The sequence below is a fragment of the Microtus pennsylvanicus genome, chromosome 9 (assembly GCF_037038515.1).
Source record: "Microtus pennsylvanicus isolate mMicPen1 chromosome 9, mMicPen1.hap1, whole genome shotgun sequence".
NCBI classification, from domain to species: Eukaryota; Metazoa; Chordata; class Mammalia; order Rodentia; family Cricetidae; genus Microtus; species Microtus pennsylvanicus.
In genome coordinates this window covers 111,957,378-111,982,544 of record NC_134587.1, presented here as the reverse complement: position 1 = coordinate 111,982,544, position 25,167 = coordinate 111,957,378, and the positions used below count along the sequence as shown (strand labels likewise).

General features: G+C 38.3%; 1 protein-coding gene across 1 annotated transcript in view; it reads right to left on the bottom strand.

The window, feature by feature from the left end:
- Positions 1-8,239: 8,239 nt before the first annotated feature.
- The window catches only part of LOC142856954 (uncharacterized), a 40,301-nt gene continuing 23,373 nt past the window's right edge, over positions 8,240-25,167 (bottom strand). Inside the window, 4 exon segments of the mRNA XM_075984587.1 lie at positions 8,240-8,970; positions 8,972-10,571; positions 12,006-12,066; positions 12,259-12,385. Coding sequence (XP_075840702.1) covers positions 8,509-8,970; positions 8,972-10,571; positions 12,006-12,066; positions 12,259-12,385 — 2,250 coding nt within the window. The 3' untranslated portion in view covers positions 8,240-8,508.

Genomic DNA, 25,167 nt, shown 5'->3' with positions numbered 1-25,167 from the left:
AACCAATATGGACAAAGCAATGGCCTTTAGCTGAGGAAAAGTTACAGGCTTTAGAACAGCTGGTACAAGAACAATTAGATGCTGGACATATAGAAGAATCTACCAGCCCTTGGAATTCTCCTGTATTTGTGGTTAAGAAAAAATCAGGTAAATGGAGAATGGTGACAGATCTCAGGGCCATCAACAAGGTTATTCAACCTATGGGCCCTCTGCAATCTGGAATTCCTTTGCCCTCTTTATTACCAAAAGGATGGCCTCTCATAGTTATTGATTTAAAGGATTGTTTTTTCACTATACCTTTGCAAAAAGAAGATAGAGAAAAATTTGCCTTCACAGTGCCTACTTATAACAATTCTCAACCTTCGAGGAGGTACCACTGGACCGTTCTCCCCCAGGGTATGTTAAATAGCCCCACCCTGTGCCAATATTTTGTGAACCAACCATTGCAAATAATACGCAAGAAATTTCCCAAATCTATAGTATACCATTACATGGACGACATCTTGTTATCCGATTCAAACATGGATACCTTGAACAGACTGTTTGAAGAAATAAAGATACTTTTACCTAAATGGGGATTGCAAATCACTCCTGAAAAGATTCAGAAGGGAGATTCTGTTAATTATTTAGGTTATAAAATAGGTTTGCAAAAAATTAAGACACAAAAAGCACAAATTAGGAGAGATCGCCTACGGACTCTTAATGACTTTCAAAGACTGTTAGGAGACATTTCCAGTCTACGACCAGCTATTGGAATAACACCTGATCTAATAATTCATTTGAACAAAACCTTGGATGGTGATAAAGATTTAAACAGTCCCAGAGAATTAACAGCTGAAGCAGAAAAGGAACTGACAATGATTGAGGAAAAATTACAACAGGCACATGTGGACAGGGTGAATCCAGAGCTCGATTGTATTCTTGTCATACTACCATCAAAAATTTCTCCTACAGGAATTTTAATGCAGAGAGATGATATTATTTTGGAATGGATCTTTTTACCACATAAACCAAGTAAGAAACTGAAAACTTATGTGGAAAAAGTCTCTGAGTTAATTATAAAAGGCAAGCTGAGACTTCGTCAACTAGCAGGCATAGACCCAGCAGAAATTATAGTGCCCTTCACTGCTGATGAACTAAAGAAATTATGGGAAGATAATGAGCCATGGCAAAGAGCTTGTGCTAATTTTTTGGGAGACATTAATAACAACTATCCAAAAAGCAAGCGGCTTAACTTCATAAAGAGAACTTCTTGGATTCTTCCTCGAATCGTCTGTGATGCTCCAATAACTGGAGCCCGTACATTCTATACTGATGCCAATAAATCAGGGAAGGCAGGTTACAAATCAGAAGACTTGGATAAGGTGGAACAAAGTCCGTATAATTCTGTCCAGAAGGCAGAATTATATGCCATTCTTATGGTGCTAAGGGATTTTAAAGAACCTATTAATATAGTTACAGATTCACAATACGCAGAAAGAGTTATTTTACATATTGAAACTGCTGAATTTATACCTGATGATACTGAACTAACCTCATTGTTTCTCCAGGTTCAAGATTTGATCAGGAACAGGCTTTGTCCTATGTACATAACACACATCCGATCCCATACGGGTCTGCCAGGTCCTCTAGCACAAGGTAATGCAGAAATTGATCAATTACTGATTGGTAGTGTGCTACAAGCCTCTGGATTTCATAAAAAACATCATGTTAATAGCAAAGGTTTGAAGAAGGAGTTTTCAATTACATGGCAACAAGCTAAGGAGATTGTAAAGAAATGCCCTACTTGCTCTTTCTATAACCAAACACCACTGGCTGCAGGGGCTAATCCAAAGGGCACCCAAAGGAATGAAATCTGGCAGATGGATGTGTTCCACTTTGCAGAATTTGGCAAATTAAAATATGTTCATCACACCATTGACACTTATTCAGGCTTTCAGTGGGCAACTGCTTTAAGTTCAGAAAAAGCTGATTCAGTAATCACTCATTTATTAGAAGTCATGGCTATCATGGGTATACCTACACAAATAAAAACGGACAATGGTCCTGCTTATGTTTCTAGGAAAATGAAACGGTTTTTTTGATTATTACAATATCAAGCATGTTACAGGTATACCATACAATCCTACAGGTCAAGCAGTCATAGAAAGATCAAATCGAACTATAAAAGATATGTTGAACAAACAGAAAGGGGTGGAAAACACTCTCAGAAATAGGCTACATAATGCTTTGTTAACCTTGAATTTTCTCAACGCTAATGAGAAAGGAACAACGGCTGCAGAAAGACATTGGATAATGGAAAAGTCTACTGAACTAAATCAACCAGTTTATTTCAAGGATGTGCTGACCTCACAATGGAAGCCAGGATATGTGCTACGTTGGGGAAGAGGTTTTGCTCTTATCTCCACAGGTGAGGAAAAATTGTGGATACCATCAAAATTAATAAAGGTTCGGTTTGAAGAAGAGAAGCCACTTGGAAAAGATAAATAACAATTCTTTCATAAGGATGGCGAACATACTGATGGTAAGAAATACAGATAGGTTGGAGGCAGGGTTCTTTTCTTATCTCCACAGGAAAATACTCATCTTCAAAGAAATTGAGGGACCCTGAATATTTAATTACTGATGGATGGACACATTTTGTAAGTATTAATTTTTATTTATATGTCTTATTAAACATTTCTTCATAAATATATAGAGCTGGTTTTGAAGTTGGACTCTGGCTCAGTCCCTCTCCAATTCCAAGCCTGTTAGTAAGAGAAAAACCCAGAGTTTCTGGAGTTTCTGTCTCATGTCAAGAGCCATGATATGGGACAGAAAGAAATATGAGTTTAGAAAACATCTTTGCTTTTCTTCATATCTATCATATTTTTCATTGAATATATCTATCATGCCTTTTATTGAATATATATATGTATGTATATATATGTCTATATGATTAATGTTTAGGTTTCTCACAATGAACAATGAGTTTTTCCTGAAGTGACATTTGAAGTTTCCAGGAAGAAGATGGGGCCCCACAACAACAACTCTACCTGGCTGATATGATGTCATGATACTGATAGCACTACTACAAGATCTGTTTTGGATACCAGCTGCACAAGACGATCCCAACTTGGTTAGCTGAAATGGTGCACATCTTGTACAACATTCTGGCCAGACCTTCACAAAATACTCAGAGACTATTTGCAATTTTAAAAGACATTGATCTTGAAATTTAACCATCATTTTACTTTCACAGGATCCCCCAGAAAGAACGTTGCCCCCATGAGAGCTGGAAGTAATTCTAGAGGACGACGTCCCCTCTCCCAGTAAAGTTTACCCCTGGGTTTAGGGACATCATTTAGGGGATGGGAGGTTGGGGGAGGAATTTTATAAGCTCAGGGATCATTTTGAAAAAAAAAAGAGGGAATGATGTGATAATAGATTTATAATTGTGAGTTACTGCTTTTAGACAAATATATTGGTATCAATTCTTGTATATTGAAACAAAGTTAAATTATATTGACTATTGTATGCATGCATGTTTCTATGTCTGTTTAAAACATTTTTATGTATTGACATATATTGTATTGATATATATATATTGTAAATATTTACCACATTGCAGTGTACATTTCTACCTCTGATTAAGAAAATTATATAATGTTTGTGTATTAATATATATTTGCCATATTGCAATGTATATTTGTACAGTGTTTATATTTGGAGGTCATTATCCTCATTTGTTACACAGTTGTTTATTGTCTTAGTCTTTAAGTTAGATAGATATTGAGAATTATATAGATAAATAGTCATCTAAGTTTGTCATTTATAATCAGACTAATCAGGTTCTTTAGATTTATAGAGATTATCGTCAGTATAGATAGATAATCTTCAACCTCTTCAAAGAGCTGTAGAAAATGGCCTTTAATCTAACTCAGAGTTTCGTGATAGTGAGACACAATTGCTCCTGGCAACACCACTCTATTCCCGAGAGAATGTTGAGCACCAAAGACACTCCACCTGGAGCCTTTCTATTTGGCAGAACTGGCCTTTGGGCAAAGAAATGCCCATACCTCAACCACTGACACAGATACAGAGCATGCATCAATGGATAAAACGGGACTGTCATATCCTGCCAAGACAGGGTAAGATAGTTTTGAAAAGTTCCTTGCCTTTAATAATGGTATGTCAGTTATGTTAGGCCTTAGCCAAAATTGGTTGACTCAACATTGCAAACGAGACTTTGGGTGATTGCCCAGGTAGTCAGTTGTCTCTGTCAATTGTTGCACATTTTGGATATATCTCGTTTGTTGAGTAGTGTTTATTCCCTTCTCAGATCTTTGACTGAGTTGAAGATTATATAATTGTAGTTACTCTTTACATTATTTGGACTCCTTGAGATAGAATGTTTAGCAAAGCTTTTGTTCTCAATATTGTTTGTTATATTTATTATTTGTTGTTATTGTATGTAGTTGTATTTGGTTTAGTTCTGTCTTATTTAGACAAAAAGGGGAGATGTAGGGATAAGTCCCACCCCTTAGGGGGCGTGTTCGCCTAGGGCTAATGTCTGCCTTTAAATTTGGCGAGCGTGCTCTGAGCTGTCGTTTCTGCTTTCCTGGTCTCCACGGGAATGGTGGTTCTGTAAGTCTATTTCTACATTAAAACTATATATATTTTTACAATCTGTCTGAATTCGTTTACGCCGCTACAATCTTGGGATGTGGGATTCCCCTCTGTATTCTGTGAACATGATTTATTACCATTGGTTAAAAAAAGTTGCTTTGGCCTACAGCAGGGCAGAATATAGTCAGGCTGGAAGAGAGAGAGAGAGAGAGAGAGAGAGAGAGAGAGAGAGAGAGAGAGAGAATAGGTGGAGTAAAAGAAATGTAGTTGTTCAAGCAGAAAGATGCCAGAACAGAACATTACTGATAAGCCACAGCCTATAGTGAGATTAACAGAAATGGGTTAATTTAAGATGTAAGAATTAGTCAATAAGAATCTTGAGCTAACAGACCAAACAGTGTTGTAACTAATATATTTTCTGTGTGACTATTTGTGTCTAGATGGCTCCAGAAACTTCCTGAACAGTCTCAAATTACAATCCTGGATATCTATAGCTGATAGGAAAGATACCCTGACTGTTATTAAGTCAGGCTATGCCTGAAACTGTGGAGAAAAGGTATTCTGAATAGTTATAGCTCTAAAGAGAAAGGTACCCTCACTGTCCTGTCAGGACATACCTACAGCTGTGAAGGGAAAGTATACTGGATACCTACAGCTATAAGGAGAAAGGAATCCTGACTGTTGAGAAGTCTGGCTATAACTGAAGCTGTGGAGGGAAGGTAGCCTGATACCTAGGGCTCTGAAGAAAATGGTAGCCTGGTTGGTAGAAGTCAGGCCATACCTACAGTTGTGAAAGAAAGTGTACTGGATACCTACAGCTATGAGAAGAAAAGGTATCCTTGTAGAGGCCCCAAACCATGAGCCTATTTCCACCTTGTCTGAAGGTCAGTTTCAGGGTGGCAAAGTTGTTAACAGGTATGGCTACACACCCTGACCTAAGGTGTGGTTGTTTTGTGTTTTGGACTTTAAGAGGGCCTAGGCAGATAAATCCACTCCCCCTTGAGCAAAGGTGAGAGAATTATAAAAATACTTCTGCCCCTTCTTTTGAATTAAGATGTTTGGCCTAAGGAATGACTGCCTTTAGGATCCTTGGTCTAGGGTCGGTTCACTGCCTGAATAACAGAATGTTTTTCTCAGTAATTAAGGACTTGATGAATCAAAGTATTGAAGCAAGTAACTGTTCTAGTTGTCCTTGGCATTGTGTTAAAGCAGTCTTTTGTCTTCTTCCCCCTGTTGTATTGGGGTATAAACATAATGGGAAATTAAATGCAGGCAGATTTACAGTATTCACTGGAACTCCCTGCCAGTACTATCCTATGCTTCTGTTTTATTATTTTCACTTGTGTCTTTGATGGAGGAAGGTCATTGGCTAATAAAGGAACTGCCTTGGCCCATTTTATTGGTTAGGACATAGGTAGATGGAGAAAACAGAACAGAATTCCGGGAGGAAGAGGAAGTGAGGTCAGACTCGACAGCTCTCCTCTCCAGAGCAGACGCCTCAGAGAGACGCCATGCCCCGCTCCCAGGCAGACACACCCGATGAAGCTCCGACCTAGAATCTTCCCGGTAAGACCAGTGCTCACAGATTATTAGAGATGGGTTGATCGGTATATCAGAATTAGCCAGTAAGGGCCAGAGCTAAAGGGCCAAGCAGTGATTAAATGAATACAGTGTCTGTGTAATTATTTCGGGGCATAAGCTAGCCGAGCAGGCAGCTGGGGTGTTGGGGACACAGCCCTGCTGCTCTTATTACTACATGTCTTCATTCTCTTTACTTATTTTTCTAATCCCCATACCCCTACCGTGGTAACTGGTATACTTGTCAAAGATGGTCCCTGACAAATACTGGCTATTGGGAAGTCCGGCTATATATGAGGCTGTGTTCCAGTGGGAGATGTTCTCCATGCAGGATGTAGCAATACTGCTCCTCTCCAAAAGAGCCATCACAGCTGGACCCTGCTTCATTCTGCTAAGAGAGCTTCAAAGCAGACATGCCCATGGCTGTTCTGTTCCACTTCCCTAAGGGAGTTTCCCAGCAGAGGTGCCCAGTGCTTTTCTGTTCCACTCCACTAGGGAGTTTCCTAACAGAGATGCCCATTTTTTTCTCAGCTTCAGCCCAAATTGTTACTTCTCTGCTTCACTGGAGTTATGGGAAACTTGCTGAAATGTTGCAGTCTTTGGTGAAGAGTTGCTACTTCTGCCCTGCTCCTTTAAGGGAGTTTGCCAGCAGAGGTGACCAAAGCTTCTCTGTTCCAATACACTACAAAGTTTCTTACCACTACAGTGAAGGTCTTCACCCAAAACTCATTCAAGAAATTTATTTGGAAGGGAAGAATCCAGGAGAGGGGCTGTCTTGCCAGGGCAGAAGCCAACTGAACATGTACAGAACTTATATAGGACTTCTTAGTCATAGAGTGTTCCCAGGGAGAAGATTCTCAGAGTGGGAATTGGTTAGATGTCAATCCCTGATCTTGAACAATGCAGAGATTGGCTGGATTTCATGCTCAGAGGTTGGTAGATCTTGAGCTTAGGGATTAGCTGGTTTTGTGCTCAGTTGGTCAAGGGTAGAGTGTGTTTCTTTGGCTTTTGTTTTAGGGTCAAAGTGTGTTCTGTCACTTGCCTTTTATAGTCTTTTAAGTCTGGTTTCAGGGTCAGGTGTTTCTTTCATTGGCTCTGGATTCAGAAACAAAGTGTATTTCCTTGTCTTGGTTTTAGAGTCAGGATGTATTCCTTTGTCTCCAGTTTCAGAGTCAAAATTATGTATTTCACTGGCTCTGATTTCAGAGTCAGGATGTGTTTCCTTAGCTGGCCCATTTACCCTACACATAGGACTTCATAAATTCATAAATTCATTTTACCATGAGTTTGTAAATACAAACAGTATAAAAATGACATCATAATGCTTGAAAAGATTAACACTGTCAAATTTATTTCTACAGAAGAAATAGCACTGTGTTGTAGGCAGAAGATCCTTGTTCATTCCTGGCTGCCTGGACCCAAAATAATTACACAGAAACTATATTAATTAAAACACTGCTTGGCCTATTAGCTTAGATTTCTTTTTTTTTTCTTTTTTTTTTTTGGTTTTTGAGACAGGGTTTCTCTGTGGCTTTGGAGCCTGTCTTGGAACTAGCTCTTGTAGACCAGGCTGACCTCAAACTCACAGAGATCCGCCTGTCTCTGCCTCCCTAGTGCTGGGATTAAAGGCATGCACCACCTCCGCCCAGCTAGCTTAGAATTCTTATTAACTAACTTTGACATCTTATATTAACCCATTCCTATTATTTTGTATTTTACCACAAGACTAGTGATTTACCAGTAAGATTCCAGGACGTGGAGTCTGACTCTACTTTCTTTTCTCCTCTATCTCTGCTTGGAATTCCCGCCTTGCTCTATTCTGCCATGCCATAGACCCAAAGCAGCTATTTTTATTAAACAAAGGCAACAAAATATATTCACAGCATACAGAGGGGAATACCAAATCACTGTGTAGCTGATTATAAATGTTTTGGCTAAAGATCTGACCAAATACTGTATAATAAGAGGTCCTCTTTTTTATTTCAGGTAGTCAATGTCTACTGTAATATGCAAAGATTTTAAAAGATTGCTGCGCACAAAAATTTTACTCCTATATAAAGCACAAATTTTACCACACTGAATACATTTGTAGGGTTTCTCTGCAGTATAATTTTTTCTCATGATTTAGATTATTCATACATGCAAATGCTTTATCACACTGATTACATTCATAGAGTTTATCCCCAGTGTGATATTTTATGCATTTGAAGAGTACTGTGACGTACAAAGGCTTTACCACACTCATTACATTCATAGGGTTTGTCTCCAGTATGTGTTAGTATGTCTTTGAAGATGACTATGATAAACAAAGCCTTTACCACACTAATTACATACACAATGTTTCTCTCCAATATGGGTTCTTTCATGCCTTTGGAGATGACTGTGACATGCAAAGGCTTTACCACACTGGTTACATTCATAGGGTTTCTATCAAATATGTGTTCCTTTATGCTTTCGGAAGTTACTGTGACATGCAAAGGCTTTACCACACTGATTACATTCATAAGGTTTCTCTCCAGTATGGCTTCTTTCATGACTTTGAAGATCACTGTGACGTGCGAAGGCCTTACCACACTGGTTACATTCATAGGGCCTCTCTCCAGTATGGCTTCTTTCATGCCTTTGTAGAAGACTGTGACATGCAAAGGCTTTACCACACTGGTTACATTCATAGGGCCTCTCTCCAGTATGGCTTCTTTCATGTGTTTGAAGAATACTGTGATGTGCAAAGGTTTTAAAACATTGATTACATTCATAGGGTTTCTCTCCAGTATGAGTTTTTTTTATGCTTTCGGAGGTAACTGTGACATGCAAAGGCTTTACCACACTGGTTACATTCATAGGGTTTCTCTCCAGTATGGGTTCTTTTATGCTTTCTGAGGTAACTGTGACATGCAAAGCCTTTACCACACTGATTACATTCATAGGGCTTCTCTCCAGTATGGCTTCTTTCATGACTTTGAAGATCACTGTGACGTGCGAAGGCCTTACCACACTGATTACATTCATAGGGCCTCTCTCCAGTATGGCTTCTTTCATGCCTTTGTAGATGACTATGACATGCAAAGGCTTTACCACACTGGTTACATTCATAGGGCCTCTCTCCAGTATGGCTTCTTTCATGCCTTTGTAGATGACTGTGACATGCAAAGGCTTTACCACACTGGTTACATTCATAGGGCCTATCTCCCGTATGGCTTCTTTCATGCCTTTGTAGATGACTGTGACATGCAAAGGCTTTACCACACTGGTTACATTCATAGGGCCTATCTCCAGTGTGGCTTCTTTCATGCCTTTGTAGATGACTGTGATATGTAAAAGCTTTACGACACTGGTTACATTCATAGGGGTTCTCTCCAATATGGCTTCTTTCATGTGTTTGAAGAGTACTATGATGTGCAAAGGTTTTAAAACATTGATTACATTCATAGGGTTTCTCTCCAGTATGAGTTCTTTTATGCTTTCGGAGGTAACTGTGACATGCAAAGGCTTTACCACACTGGTTACATTCGTAGGGTTTCCCTCCAGTATGGGTTCTTTTATGCTTTCTGAGGTAACTGTGACATGCAAAGCCTTTACCACACTGATTACATTCATAGGGCTTCTCTCCAGTATGGCTTCTTTCATGACTTTGAAGATCACTGTGTCGTGCGAAGGCCTTACCACACTGATTACATTCATAGGGTTTCTCTCCAGTATGGCTTCTTTCATGCCTTTGTAGATGACTGTGACATGCAAAGGCTTTACCACACTGGTTACATTCATAGGGCCTCTCTCCAGTATGGCTTCTTTCATGCCTTTGTAGATGACTGTGACATGCAAAGGCTTTACCACACTGGTTACATTCATAGGGCCTATCTCCAGCGTGGCTTCTTTCATGCCTTTGTAGATGACTGTGATATGCAAAAGCTTTACCACACTGGTTACATTCATAGGGGTTCTCTCCAATATGGCTTCTTTCATGTGTTTGAAGAGTACTATGATGTGCAAAGGTTTTAAAACATTGATTACATTCATAGGGTTTCTCTCCAGTATGAGTTCTTTTATGCTTTCGGAGGTAACTGTGACATGCAAAGGCTTTACCACACTGGTTACATTCATAGGGTTTCCCTCCAGTATGGGTTCTTTTATGCTTTCTGAGGTAACTGTGACATGCAAAGGCTTTACCACACTGATTACATTCATAGGGTTTCTCTCCAGTATGGGTTCGTTCATGACTTTGAAGATGACTGTGATGTGTGAAGGCCTTACCACACTGATTACATTCATAGGGCCTCTCTCCAGTGTGGCTTCTTTCATGCCTTTGTAGATTACTGTGACATGCAAAGGCTTTACCACACAAGTTACATTCATAGGGTTTCTCTCCAGTATGGGTTCTTTCATGACTTTGAAGATCACGGTGATGTGCGAAGGCTTTACCACACTGATGACATTCATGTTTCTCTCCAGTATGGCTTCTTTCATGCCTTTGTAGATTACTGTGACATGCAAAGGCTTTACCACACTGGTTATATTCATAGGGTTTCTTTCCAGTGTATGTCTTTTTATGCATTTGAAGATGACTGTGATGTGAAAAGGCTTGACCACACTCATTTCCTTCATAGGGTTTTAATGTAGTATGTGTTTTTTCAGGCGTGTGAAGATGACTGTCACATGTAATGGCTTTAATACATTGAGTATATGCAGAAGTTTTCTCTATAGTTTGACTTTTTTCATGCCTACAATGATAATGGTACATGTAAAAGCATTACTACATTTAATACATTGTTGAATTTTTTATCTGCATGAATTAATTTTACAATTTAGTCCTATTTTAAAGAGGAATTATATGTTAACGTTTTATTACCATGTTTACAATTTTGTTTTTCCCCATTAAGGCTTGCTTTTCATCTTAGAAGATACATGATTCACATTCACAGAATCTTTTTTCTACATGAGAATTTTCGTGTATTTGAAGAGAACTGAAAAAACTCAGAGCTTTACCACTCTTATTGCATTCATAATGTTTCCTCTACTGTGAGTGATACTACATTTGCTAAGTGAGCTAGGACAAACAGAAATATTTATACAGTCCTAGTACTCATGGTGCTTTTCTGAAATGTGAGATGGTTGATATATTAACAATGAGGCTATAAAACTAATTACTTGTATACTTTTACATCAAATTCAACAAGTATAGTCAACACGGAGACTGCTACATATCTTCTGTTTGTTCTGAGAGAGAAGTATGCTATATCTTTTCACATCCCTATGCTCATGTGGCTTGTATCCAGAGTTACATATGATATACCTAGTAAAGGAAGAATAACGAATACAAGATTTCCACATTGAGTTCACACTTTATGTCCTCATAGACTTGTGGCATCTGAATTAAGGCCTCTCCACAACAGCTGCCCCTTGATTCATGACTCTAACTGCCCCTTCACTAAACTTAACACAGTCACAAGTATATGGGTTAAACTACCTTTTCTATGGACTATTAGTGTAATAGAGTTTTAGAGATATACTTATCATCTTTTCAACATGTATATCTTTTATAATATGAATAATATGAAATAAACAGACAATTTTACAGTATAGTTCTCATTGTATTATGATTCAAATGGTAATATAAGCTAAGACATTGTTTCCTTGACTTCTTTCTTAAAAGAATGACTTGTAAATGCAGTTCACCTATCTGAAATTAAGGTATATGATTTTGTGAGAATTTAATAATTATCAATGCATGTTATTATATACACTGCTGCTTTTGTTTAAAACATATAGGATGTATTACAATTCTTCAGAGGTATATTTGTATATTTATAAATGAAAATTACCTTTCATGTCTTCTAGAACTTTGACAATGTTCTTCAACATTATGGTCTTCCCAACTGTATCCTAAAATATAGTGCCAGACATTATATATTAAAAATTGTAAAAAAAAAATGTAGCTACCATTTGTAGCAAACCTTACAACCATGCCTGATTTGTTTACCCCATTCTTCTTTCTCAATCATATTACAAAAGAGCACCATTAACCAATGAATAGTTGTCCCCTTATTTGAAACATGAAAGACAATTCAGCCCTACCTATAGTAGTGAGGTTTCTGTAGGTCTCCACCATCACATCTTTGTAGAGATTCTTCTGCGAAGGATCCAGCAAAGTCCATTCTTCCCAATTGAAGTCGACATGCACATCATCATAGGTCACTGTATTCTAAAATATGCCATACATGTGTACAACCAAAAGCATGATTCTGACAACACTGTAAAGGTATACTTCTTTGACAGTATAGTCATATAATTATGGTGCTCCCCATACTTATTCCATGACACAGACATCATAATTTAATCACCAAGTCACTTTAGAAGCAAAATGAATAGGAGGCTCACCTCTGTCATTTCTGACCCTTTGAATGGGATATCACCTTACAAGAGAAATGCCTACTAACCAACAATGAAAGATATATAAACAGATCAAGAGTACAGAGTACAGATAAGAGAAACTGTATGAAAGATTAATTCCTACCTACAAAAAGAAAAATAGGATGAAAAAGCCAGATGTATTGAATCATACCTCTAATCCTTGTACTCAGAAGGCAGAGGCATGTATATCTATCTTCCTCTGAGTTGAATACCAGCCTAGTCTATGCAATCACTTCTAGGACAGCAAGAAATACATATTAAATATCTGTTTCACATGAAAAATATCAAACAAATATAAAAGAAATAACTCATAGGGTTTTGCTGAAGTTTCTACAAAGAGTTATGCATTCACTTGAACTCTTTATTCATCTACCAGAAACCTGAAGTGTCCCAATTTTAACTGCAATGTAAATAAGATTTTACTAAAAGCACTGTGTGTTTAAAGTTACAAATTGACAAATGAAAACAATAGCAATGAATATGCTGATTATAAATAATCAACACAGAGCAGGAAAGATAGATCAACAGTAAATAGTCCTCCTGGTCTTGCATACAGGTGGGCTCAAGGACTTACATGGGGGATCATAACTATCCATTGTTCCCAGCATAGGGTTTCTAATACCATCTTTTGATCAATGTAAAGACCAGGTACTCACATGGTGCATATCCATGCATACAGGTAAAATACGTAGAGGTAGGCAGAGTAGACAGGATTGAATTCTGGAAGGAAGAAGGCAGAGTCATAGAGAACCACCATGGAGGTGCCAATATCAGACATGCTGCATCTTTCCCGGTAAGCCACAACCTTGTGGTGATATCCAGATTACTAGAAATGGGTTAAATCAATATATGAGAGTTAGCCAATAAGAGGCTACAGATAATGAACCAGGTAGTGTTTAAATTAATACAGCTTCTGTGTGATTATTTTGGGTGTAAGCTAGCCAGGACGACAAGCAATCCCATCTTCGTCACCAAGAAGGGAACAAAGGGCCACCCTCCTCCTACTACAAAAATATTCTTTTTAAAATAAAAATTTAAAACAAACAAAACAGGCAGGAAGAAGTTTATGCACCTGCAATCCAATGACTCAGAAGGCACAGGCAGTATTAATGTCATGAATACATGCCATTCTGGGAAACATAATGAAACCTTCTGACAAATTTTAAAATTCAAGATATGGGTGAAGCTCAGTACAATAGCATATGCTTGACAGGAACCATCATACAACAATATTAAAACAAAAGCCATGAATGCTGGCCCACTTTTAATCCCAGCACTTGGGAGTCAGAGTCAAAAGATCTCTGAGTTTGAAGCCAGCCTGGTATATAGAGCTAGTTTCAGGACAGCTAGGGCTACAAAGACAAACCTTGTCTCTAAAAATAAACAAACAAAAATGAAAACAGTGGGCTATTAAATCACCTAGGCACCAAATAGCAGCTAATTCTACTGATCTTGTGTGATTTAGTGTTAGAATTTATGATGGTGGGGAAGTTATGACAGCAAAAGAAGAAAGCTGACTGATTAGTTTCAACCACAACATGGTAGACACAAAGAACAGGAAATGGGTTGAGGCTACAGAAACTCATATTGTGGGATTCTCTTCTGTATGCTGTGATTATCATTGGTTAATACAGGAACTGCTTTGGGCTTAAGCAGAGCTATGGGAAAGAACTTAGCTAGGTGGGGAAAACTAAACTGAATGCTAGGAGAAAGAAGGTGGAGTCAGAGAGAAGTCATGGAGCCCCTCCAGAGACAGATGCTGAGAATTTTACGTAAGCCACAGTCACATAGCAATATACAGATTAATAGAAATTGGTTAAATTAATATGTAACTGTTAGCCAGTAAGAAACTAGAGCTAATGGGCAAAGCAGTGATTTATTAATACAGTTTCTGTGTGATTGTTTCAGGGCTGAGCAGCTGGGAACTAACAAGTGGCTTCCCACAACAAACTGGTGCTTGTGTGGCCAACTAAAATCCACTTAAAATCTTAGAGAGCTTGGAAAAGAATTCTAGACACTAAATAAATAAAGTTTAGCCACATTTATTTCCCCAAATGGGGTTTGCTTACTGGTGACATGCTGCGGTTCCTTTAAGAGAGTTTTTTCTGATTCAGAGATAGCAGAAAAAAAACCTGCACCATTTTGAAATGCCGGCTTTCTGGACTGTGCTGCCACCGTGAACTCTGACTTTCTGGAGGACCAGCTATGGGATCTGTGAGCAGATTGCTACTGGCAACTTAGATCCCCTATATGCCTGAAAATGGGGCAATGTACATGGCTCTCAGAGGCAGCAAGCATGCCTCTGCCATGTTGACTGGATGGAGCAAGCAGGCAGGCCGTATTTGCTCTACCAATGGCACAGCTTAAGTTCCAAAGTGCTTAGCATTTTAAGAAGCGCTCCTAAACAGTAAAGAATTACAGACACACAATAGGACAGATTCATACATAAAAGACCTCTAAATGAGACATGGTGTGTTTAAAAAATGTACATAGGCTTGGGAGAGAGAAGAAAAATATAGAAAGTTATAAAAAGAAGTAAATGGTTTATAAAAATGAAACAAAGTCTTTAAAGAAACAGAGTATAGACAATCATAAATTAAAGGAGTAAAGATAATAAAATAAATATTAAAAAGTAATAGAATAAAATAATAAGCCACATAAACATGGACTATATACAGAGTCTCTGGATTATGTATATTATTGTGTTTTCTTTAATTTTTTTGGCTGTAAAGGAGCTAAGTAACCAACATGTATATTTTAAAGGTATCATGTCTTCAGAATTTGGGTCTAAGGATTTGTTGCTTTGCAAAAGAGGTTCTCCCTTTTTTTTCCCACAAAGGATGAGAACCTGTGGAATCCCTCCAGACTAATGTGGTTTGATGAAGCAAGACTGCCCAAAAGGTCACTATGAACACACCCAAAAAATTACTTCACCAAATAAAGAGCAGGAAGCAGTTTGAAGAGAACTATGCCCATATTCCCAAATACTGTTCATAAATGTTTGTTTACATTTAAAAGGGAATATGCTATAGATATTTGCATTGGTATGGATCTTGGTTTATTGATACTAATTTAAGGTCAATTTTATTATATGCATTTCTGCTCTTGATTAAGGCATTGTATTTGTCTAGCTCATTTAAAAATGTAATGTATAATTAAAATATAGGTAAATAGAGAGTCATCTATAATAGTAATAGTTAGTAGCATGTTAGTTAGATTTTCTCGATGTATAGAAATGTATTTCAGATAGATAGGGATTCTTCAAATCTTTCAGAGACTTTCACAATATGACCTTTAAAATGTTTTAAGAGCTTAAGACTTTTCATGACAATGAGACACATCTGCTCCTGGCAGCACCAATCTACTTCAAGAGGATAATCAGCATTGAAGAGGCTCCTTATGGAGTTTGTTAGCCATTTGGGCAAGAAACTGCTCTAGGCTGGACTGCTTGATGAACTAGACATGCAGGACTCACAGGGTTCCTGATTCATGAAAGCATCTGCTAGACATTCTGCAGGACACAGAAGAAGGCAACTGATGGACTTTTCCATTGCAAGGCAGAACAGTTCTTCAAATTTCCTACTTTATGGAAAAGTCTGCTTGATAGTATGGACCCGTGAGCTGAAGATTGGATGCCCCCAACAACACAGAAGAACTTTGGGTGACTGTACAGGCAACAAGATGTCTTTGTCATTTCTAGAGTTTTGGAAGTTGCTTACAATATACTTCCTGTTTACCTAGGTAATATTATATCCTTCTGGAGTCTCTGATGGAGTTGAAGAATTGGGAGGTGATATGGAATTCCTCTCTCTATGCTGTGATTATCATTGTTTAATAAGGGAACTGTTTTGGACCTATAGCAGAGCTATAGGGCAGAACTTAGGTGGGGGGGGGTAACTAAACTGAATGCTGGGAGGAAGAATGCAGAGTCAGAAAGAAGTTATGTAGCCTTGCCAGAGACAGATTCTGGGAACTTTAGCTGGTAAACCACAGCCACATAGTGTTATACAGATTAATAGAAATGGGTTAAATTAAAATGTAACAGTTAGCCTTAAATAAGAAGCTAAAGCTAAAAGGCCAGGCAGTGATTTAATTAATACAGTTTCTGTGTGATTATTTCAGGGCTGAGCAGCTGGGAACAAACAAGTAGCCCTCTTTACTACATCATATCACAGCCCCAATGAAAGATTCCATCCAGAGAGGCTCCTCCTACTAATAATTTCACAAGCAATCAAATGAAAGTTACCAAGAAGAGGCACATGTTAAAATACATCATCTTATCTGGGAGGTTTTCATTCAATCAATTAAATTCTAACCTGGGTCACTAGAGGCTTATGGTCATCCAAGAAGAAAATTAATTTAGTCATTTCAATGATACTCATAGTCTGCAATAGCCCCTACACTTTTCAAATGTTAAAAGTCTCTTCTGATGCTCAAAACAATCACTTGACAGTGACTTGTGGACAGAGGTTTCTGTCCTACATGGTCTCAGTCATTCAATCCCAAAGAAACACACAGAGGTCTACATTAATTATAAACTGGTTAGCCTATTAGCTCAGGCTTTTTATTAACTAATTCTCACATCTTACATTAGTACATAATTTTTGTCTGTGTTAGCCACATGGTTTGGTACCTTTTATCAGTGAGGCATTCTCATCTTGTTTCCTCTATGTCTGGGTGATGACTGCAGACTTAGCCTTTCCTCTTCCCAAAATTCACCTGTTCTCATCACCCCACATATCCTTCCTGCCTGGTTACTGGTAATCAGCATTTTATTAAACTAATATAAGTGACAAATCTTTGCAAGGTACAAGACCAGTGTCCCACAGCAAATAACATCTTGTAAAAATCAGAAAACAAGTTACATCTTTCCAACATACAATGGTATAGAATATAGAATACTATTTACATTCCAAAATAGAGAAATGGAGACATAGTGAGAGAAGATTGAACCAAGGCAAGACTGAAGCACAGCAGGACAAATATCAAATCCTGTAGTTCTGTCTCAGATACACAAGGCTTCAGTTTCAAAGGGCTTAGATGGCCCTATCCCTGCATCTATTTTTCTTTTTTTTTTTGGTTTTTTTTTTTGAGACAGGGTTTTCCTGTAGCTTTAGAGCCTGTCCTGGAACTAGCTCTTGTAGACCAGGCTGGCCTCGAACTCATAGAGATCTACCTGCTCTGCCTCCCGAGTGCTGGGATTAAAGGCATGCACCACTACCACCCAGCCCTGCATCTTTTCATATATCTCTGTGGTTAATTTCACTCCCTATATTCAGCTAGTTCTCCACAGAAGATGTTTTATAGTTTAGGCATCTCAATATCTTGTGGTATCAAAATGCAACCTAGGCTGTATCAAAATACAACCCTGGCTGTTGTGGAATATTATTGTAAGATGTGTTATATTTGTTTATGTTGTGAAACAATTGTTTCAATGATACAAATATGTGTTGAATTCTTTTATGTTGTATGTGTGTAATTCTGTGAAGCTATGATACTGGGCTGGTCTAAAATACCTATTTGGCCTAATGAACAGTCAGTAGCTTGGTAGAAAAGTATAAGAAGGGCTGGCAAGCAGAAAGAATAAACAGGAGGAGAAATCTTGGAGGAAAAAAAGGACGGATGACCAAGAAAAGGGGAGAAAAGCATGGGCCAGCGACTCAGATGCACAGCAAGCCACAGAATAAGAAGTAAATAAAATTTATACAGAATAGAGAAAGAAAAAAACCCAGAGGCAAAAGGTAGATGGGACAATTAGTTTAGAAATGCTGGCTAGAAATAAGACAACCTAAGACCAGAAATTTATAATAAAAATAAGCCTCAGTGTATGCCACTTTTTGAGAGCTGGGTGGCAGACCTCCAAAAGAGTAAAAACAACAACAACAGGTTTTGTCCTCATAGCTTCATGGTATGAACTCTCACAATCTCTTCACTGGGTTTCTGTCTCTGCCAAACATGGATGCCAGTAACAATGCTGAATTGTAACCACAAACTAAAAACCCAGTACCCTAAATTTTGACTCTTTCTTGTTTCCAGGACCAGCACATAATGAGTGATCCTGAAAAGCTTAACTTCTTAATTGACAGACACTAACACACTTGGACCACAGGTGTAGCAGATTTTGTATGAAATTGCTTCCTGGGATTAGGAATCACTTTGCTTACTCCTTACATAAATTGAAGGTTTATGTGGATGGAGTCTTACTCCTGGAGCACCTTGCTAGACTTCCATTCCATGGCAAGGGCCTATCTATAATAGTAATAAACTCCTTGAAAATCCCTGCTTCTTTCAGTAATTGGTTGCCACCTGAAACTACCTTTTCATTTTCATTTATTTCAGCCCCACGTGTTTTCTTTTTACTGTAGACCTGAATGAATCATCAGTAATAACCATCCAACAGATCCAATATTTTATTTAAGGAATCAGCCCATTTTTTTAAATTGTGCTTTACTAAATTTCCAGGTAATAGAAAGATTTTGGAGCCAAAATATCACACAAATGACCTCTAACTTAATCTGTTATGGAGTCTATAATTTCCAACTGAAATCCTATGATCTCAGTCTCTACTTTCTGGCATTCTTCTTAACATTTCTGTCTTCCTGGTCCTATAAGAACAGCCAATTTAGTTCTGTGTACTACTTTCTATATTTTTTTCACCACCGAAAGTCTAGATATCTTCTACACTCTTTCAAGAGGCATCATTCCCAGGTTCTGCCTAGCAACAATATTACTTTTGGTTTTCCATTTCTTTGTCCTAACTTGCATTTATGTTGCTCTGATTAAATCCTCTAACCAAAACCAGCTCAGACAATGAGTGGGGTAATCTGACTTCATCATTTTCAGAGCTTAGGATAGAAAATCAAGTTAATAGTTGAATGCAAAAATCCATGGACAAAGATTTTTTCCTGACTTTCTCTCTTGCCTAGTCTCTCTTTCATTCATGCTAAGATAGCTCCCTTTTGTAGCCCAAACCCACTTTCTTAGGGATATTGCCACCCTCATTGGAGGAGCCTTCCCACGTCAATCATCAACACAATCTCTCCCAGATACAGCAGTCTGTGTCTTTTATGAACCACGCCACTCTGAACACAGTTGAGCAAATGTCCTTGTGGTAGGATCTTTTGGATATATGTCCAAGAGTGGTATAGCTGGGTCTTAAGGTGAATTGACTCACAGCTTTCTGAGGACTGCATGTTGATTTCCACCTTGGCTGTACAAGTTTGCACTTGTACAATGAATCCCCTTGCTACACGTCCTTGCCAGCATTAGCTGCCCCTTGATTTATGGAGCTTAACAAATCTAACAGGTGTAAGATAAAATCTCAAAGTTGTTTTGATATTCATTTTCCTGATGGCTAAAGATGTTGAACATGTCTTCAAGTGTTTCTCAGTCACTTTAGATTCTTCTACTGAGAATTCTGTTTAGAGGTGTTTCCCATTATAGTTGGATTATTTGCTTTGTTCTTGTCGAGTTTCTTGAATTCTTTAATATCCTAGGTGAGGAAGCCCATAATCACATGGGAAAATATGATATTTACTCACTTATAGGTGGATATTAGCAGTTAAGTAAAGTATAATCACAGTAATCACAGTTAATCACAGTACAATCCATAGACACAGACAGGCTAAGTAACAACAGCTCTAGGGGAGATGCATGGATCTCCCTGGTAGGCAGAAATAGAACAGATCTTGTGGGTATACTGGAGGCAGGGGGGATGGGAAGAGGAAGGATCAGGTGAGCGAGGAAGGGACAGATGGGGAGAAAACAGGGAAAGATGATGGGAATAATGAAGCTTTTAACAGGGGATGTGGAAACTGTAGTGAAAACATTCTGGAAACTATAAAAGTGACCCTAGTGACTGTTCCTAGTAATCAAGCATATGGAGGTTGAACTAGCCATCTTCTGTAACCACATAAAGCTCCCAGTGGGACTGGGACACCAAGCCAGCCACAAAATATTCAACCCACTTGTACCACCTGCAAGATATGCTGGGGCACTGGTGACTCTGAGATTTCTTAATGGCCAATAAATGACTGGTCTAACTTGAAGCTCATACTGTGAGAGGAAACCCATAATTGACACTGCCTAGATGGCCAGGAACCAGAACTTGAATGGCTCAGAGAACAGGGGTAGAACCAAATAACAGCTGACCAAGAAAAGATATCAATAAAATGATTCTTAACTATTTCTTGCTATAATCATAGGTTGACACCTGGCCTACTTGTTATTAAAGAGGCTTCTTCCAGGGGCTGATGGAAGCCCATCAGAGATCCTTACCCAAACATAAGCTTGAGCTGTAGGGATCTTGTAGAAGGAAGGAGTGAGGATTGTAGCATTCAGTGGTTGAGGAAATCAGGAGAACATGGCCCACACAATCAACTAAGTAGGGCATATAGTGGCTCAAAGAAAACTGATGTAGCAATCACAGAGTCTTCATGGCTCTGTGCCAGGTCCTCTGCATACATGCTATGGTTGTTTAGCTTGGGGTGTTTGTGAAACTCCTAACTGTAGGAGTCATGGCATCTCTGACTCTTTTGTCTGTTCTTAGGACCCTTTTCCTATTGCATTGCCTTGTCTAGCCTTGAAATAAGAGTCTGGGCCTAGTCTTATTGCACCTTGGTATGATTTATTTGGTTGATTTCCCTGGGAGGTCTGCTCTTTTTTTTTGAAGGGAAAAGGAAGCAGTGGAGCTGGGACAATGGGATTTGGTGGAGGAGGAACTGGAATGAGTAGAGGAGGGTGAGAATTGAATCAGGATATATAGAATGAGAGAAGAATAAATACAAATAAAAATAAAATGCATTTAGTGTAAGTTCAATGATCCTTATAATCTGTAGCAGCCCAAACATCACAAATGTCCAAAGTCTCTTCTGACATTTTAGACAATCTCTTGACTGTCACATGTTGTAAAATAAAAAAATAAAGATTTACAACATATAATGGCACAGGGCATATTCCCATTCATAAAAACAGAAATATGACTGTGTTACACCTCCCATCTTAGGCAGACTCATGTGTATGTCACACCAGTGAGAACAGATAGGCAGACCACAAACCCATGAAATTTCCACACTCCCTACATTCCCACAGACATGATCTTTCAGCAACCCTACAGCTGCTACTACCAAAACCATGTACCTACCCCTATATCAGATGCATAGCCTCTGCTCAAGTGCAGGCCACATCAGCCAAAAAAAAAAAAAAGATAGGAAAACAGAGGTAAAGACTCTCTGCTGGACCAGAACCTATGGGAGTCACCAGAAATTCACATGGGTTTCTTGTCTGTGCACCTCCTCCATTCTTTTGATAATCCCACAACACTATCCCCAACCCCACTTCCCTCCTCTTCTCTGTGTTGTAGCCTTCAACTTCAACTATCTGCAAGAAGTCTATGTAGGCCACCTTCCAACTGACCTTCCTCAGTCTCTCAGTCCCCATCAACGCTATCTCCAAATTCCCTATGGTCTCCTCTCCTTTCATGCCCAAACATGGGTGGACACCATTTGTAAGATTTCCAGCTCTAACTTGGGATGAGAGCACCTGCTCAACCATAGGCCACATAAAGCAGAAAATTAGAAAGCATATAGAAACCAAGCAAAATAACACCCATGCAACAAAGACAAACTGAGAGATGAGTACCTAGATCCACAAATTCCTAATACCCAGATACTTGGACACCAACTAAAAACACAATCAACAACAGCCAGAGCAATAAGTCACTACCAGATTCCAGGTATCCTACTGCTGCAAGCTCTGAATATTCCAATAGAGTTGAAGCACAATTAAGTTAAGACCAACTTTATGAAGATGACAGAAGTCCTTAAAGAAGTAAATGAATCCCTTTTTTAAAAAAGTAGAGAAAGGATAAATGAAGTATTGGAGAAAACTAATATATCCCTTAAAGAAAACCAAAAAGTAAATGAAGAAACAGTTGACAGAAATGAAGCTGTTCAAGACCTTAAAATAGAAATAGGAGCAATTAAAAAATATGAACTGAAGTAATTATGAAAATGAAAATCTAAGTAATCTAATAAGACGTACAGAGGCATGCTTCACTAAAAGAATACAAGACATTGAACAGAGAATTTCAGACTTTAAAGGCATGATCAAAGAAATGGACATATTGACCAAAGAAAATGTTAAACCAAAAATTTCCTGAAACATAACATCCAGGAAATCTGAAACACTAGAAAAATACCAACCCTAATAATAACAGGAAATGGAGAACAATCTCACCCCAAAAACACAGAAAAAAATTTCAAAAAAATTCATAGTCATAATTTTTTCTAACTAAAATGACACAGGAGAACACAGGCCACAGAATCAACTAAGCAGGGCTCTTAGGAGCTCACAGAGGCTGAAATAGCAATCATGGAGCCTATAGGAGTTTGTCCCAATTCCTCTATATATATGTTATCATTTGTAGCTTGCTATTTTTGTGCAACTCCTAACAGTGGGAGTGGGGAATGTCTCTGACTCTTTTGCCTGCTCTTGGAACCCTTTTTCTCCTACTAGATTGACCCATGCAGTCTTTGATATGTGCCTAGTCTAATTTCAATTTGCTATGTATGGCTTTATTGATATCTCTTGTGTGTCTGCTCTATTCTGAAAGGAAATGAAGACTGAGTGGATCTGGTGGAGAAGGGAGTAGTGGAGAGGACTGAGAGAAATGGAGAACAGAAAAACTGCAGTTGGGATATATTATAAGAAAAGTGATGTGTGATGTCCTTCTGTATAAGTGTTGCTTTTATTGGTTAATGAATAAAGCTGCTTTGGCAAGGAAGAATATAGCCAGGTTGGAAGAGATATATAGAGTAGGCAGAATATAAGAGAGGCCATGTAGCTGCCAAAGCAGAAAGACGCCCCAGAACCTTATCAGTAGGCCACAGCCTCGTGGTGACACAGAGATTAATAGAACTGGGTTAAAATGAAAGAGCAAATTAATAAAAAGCCTGAGCTAGTAGGCCAAACAGTGCTGTAATTAATATAGTTTCTGTGTGATTATTCAGGTCTGGGTGCCTGGGAAATGGATAAGCAGCCTGTGTTTACAAGAAGAATAAATTTTGAAAAGAGAGAGAGAGAAATGTGGACACAGTGAGGGAAGATTGGTTCATGGTAACACTAAAACTCAGTAGGGCAAACAACAAATCATTTAGCTGTGCCTCAGACAGGTAGAGACTCATTTTCAAAGAGCTTAGATAGCACTATTCATGAAAAATTATATACATATATCCTTATATATTTATTTTATATATATATGTATATATCTACCTCCTATATGTAGTTCTCCATGGCAGATATCTCATAGCTTGGGTATTACAACATCCTATCATCTAAAAATACAACTCTGTCTTCATCTTCACAGCTTCATGCAATAAAGTTTCACAGTCTCCTCAGTGGGTTTCTGACTCTGCCAAACACAGATGGACAAAACCATGTTCAGCTGAAACTAAAGAGGAAGAATTTATGACCTATAAATTTTGCTTCTTTCTTTTTTCCAGAAACAATACAACATGGGTCCCTCCACAACACACACAATTTGGCTTCTAAGTTGTTATGGATGCTACTATGCTTGGTTCAGAGTTCCAGCAGCTTCTGCATGAAGTTGCTTTCTCAGATTAGGAATCAGGTTGCCTATTCCTTTGAGAAATTGAAGACTTAGATAGATGAAATCTTTCCCTAAGTTACCTTCCTAGGCTTCAAATAATAAGAAGGGCCTTCTCTTTAATGGTTCTAAACTTCTTGAAATGTTGTCCTCTTTTTCACGACAGGACTGCCATTTGAATCTTCCTAGTGTTGTTTTTCTCCACAAAACTGACTTTTTGTTTCTATCCACATCACTCATTTTTTTTCCACTGTAGACCTAAATAAATCATCAGTAATAAATACCCAACAGAAGCAATGCTTTGTCTAAGAAATCTCCCAACTAATTTTTAAGTTTGCCTTACTCAACTTCTCAGGGAATGGAGAAAATTGGAATGATTTGGGAAGAAAATATTATACAAATGACCCATAGATATATTTTTCATGAAGTCTATTTCCCACTGAAATCCAATGAACTCAAGCTCCCCTGTGTGCATTACTTTCAACACCCCCATATTCCTAGTCCTACAGGAATAGTTAATTAAGCTCTGTACAGTTTTCTATGCCTTTTGCCACCTAAAGTTCTAATATCCTCCACAATCCTCCAAAAGACAACATTCCCACATTCTACCCAGCAACAAAATCACTTTTGGTGTACCACATTTTGGCCTAATTTATTCATTTCTTGCTGTGATTAAATTCTCTAAAAAAAAGCATGTGAGGTAATAAACAGGTTTCTTTGACTGATATTTCCAGATCACAACCCACAACTGTGGAAGCTTAGGATAGAAATTCAAGTTACAAAATGAAGGCAAGAGACAATAAGGAAAAATGTTTACTGGTTTTTGCTCTTGCTTAGTCACTCTTTCTTGTTCAGCTAGCCTTCTTAACCCTCTCAGTCCCACATTCTTAGGGTATTGAAACCATGAGTGGAAGAGAAGAGCCTTCCCACATGAATCATCAATCAACATAATTTTCCCATAGTTAGTA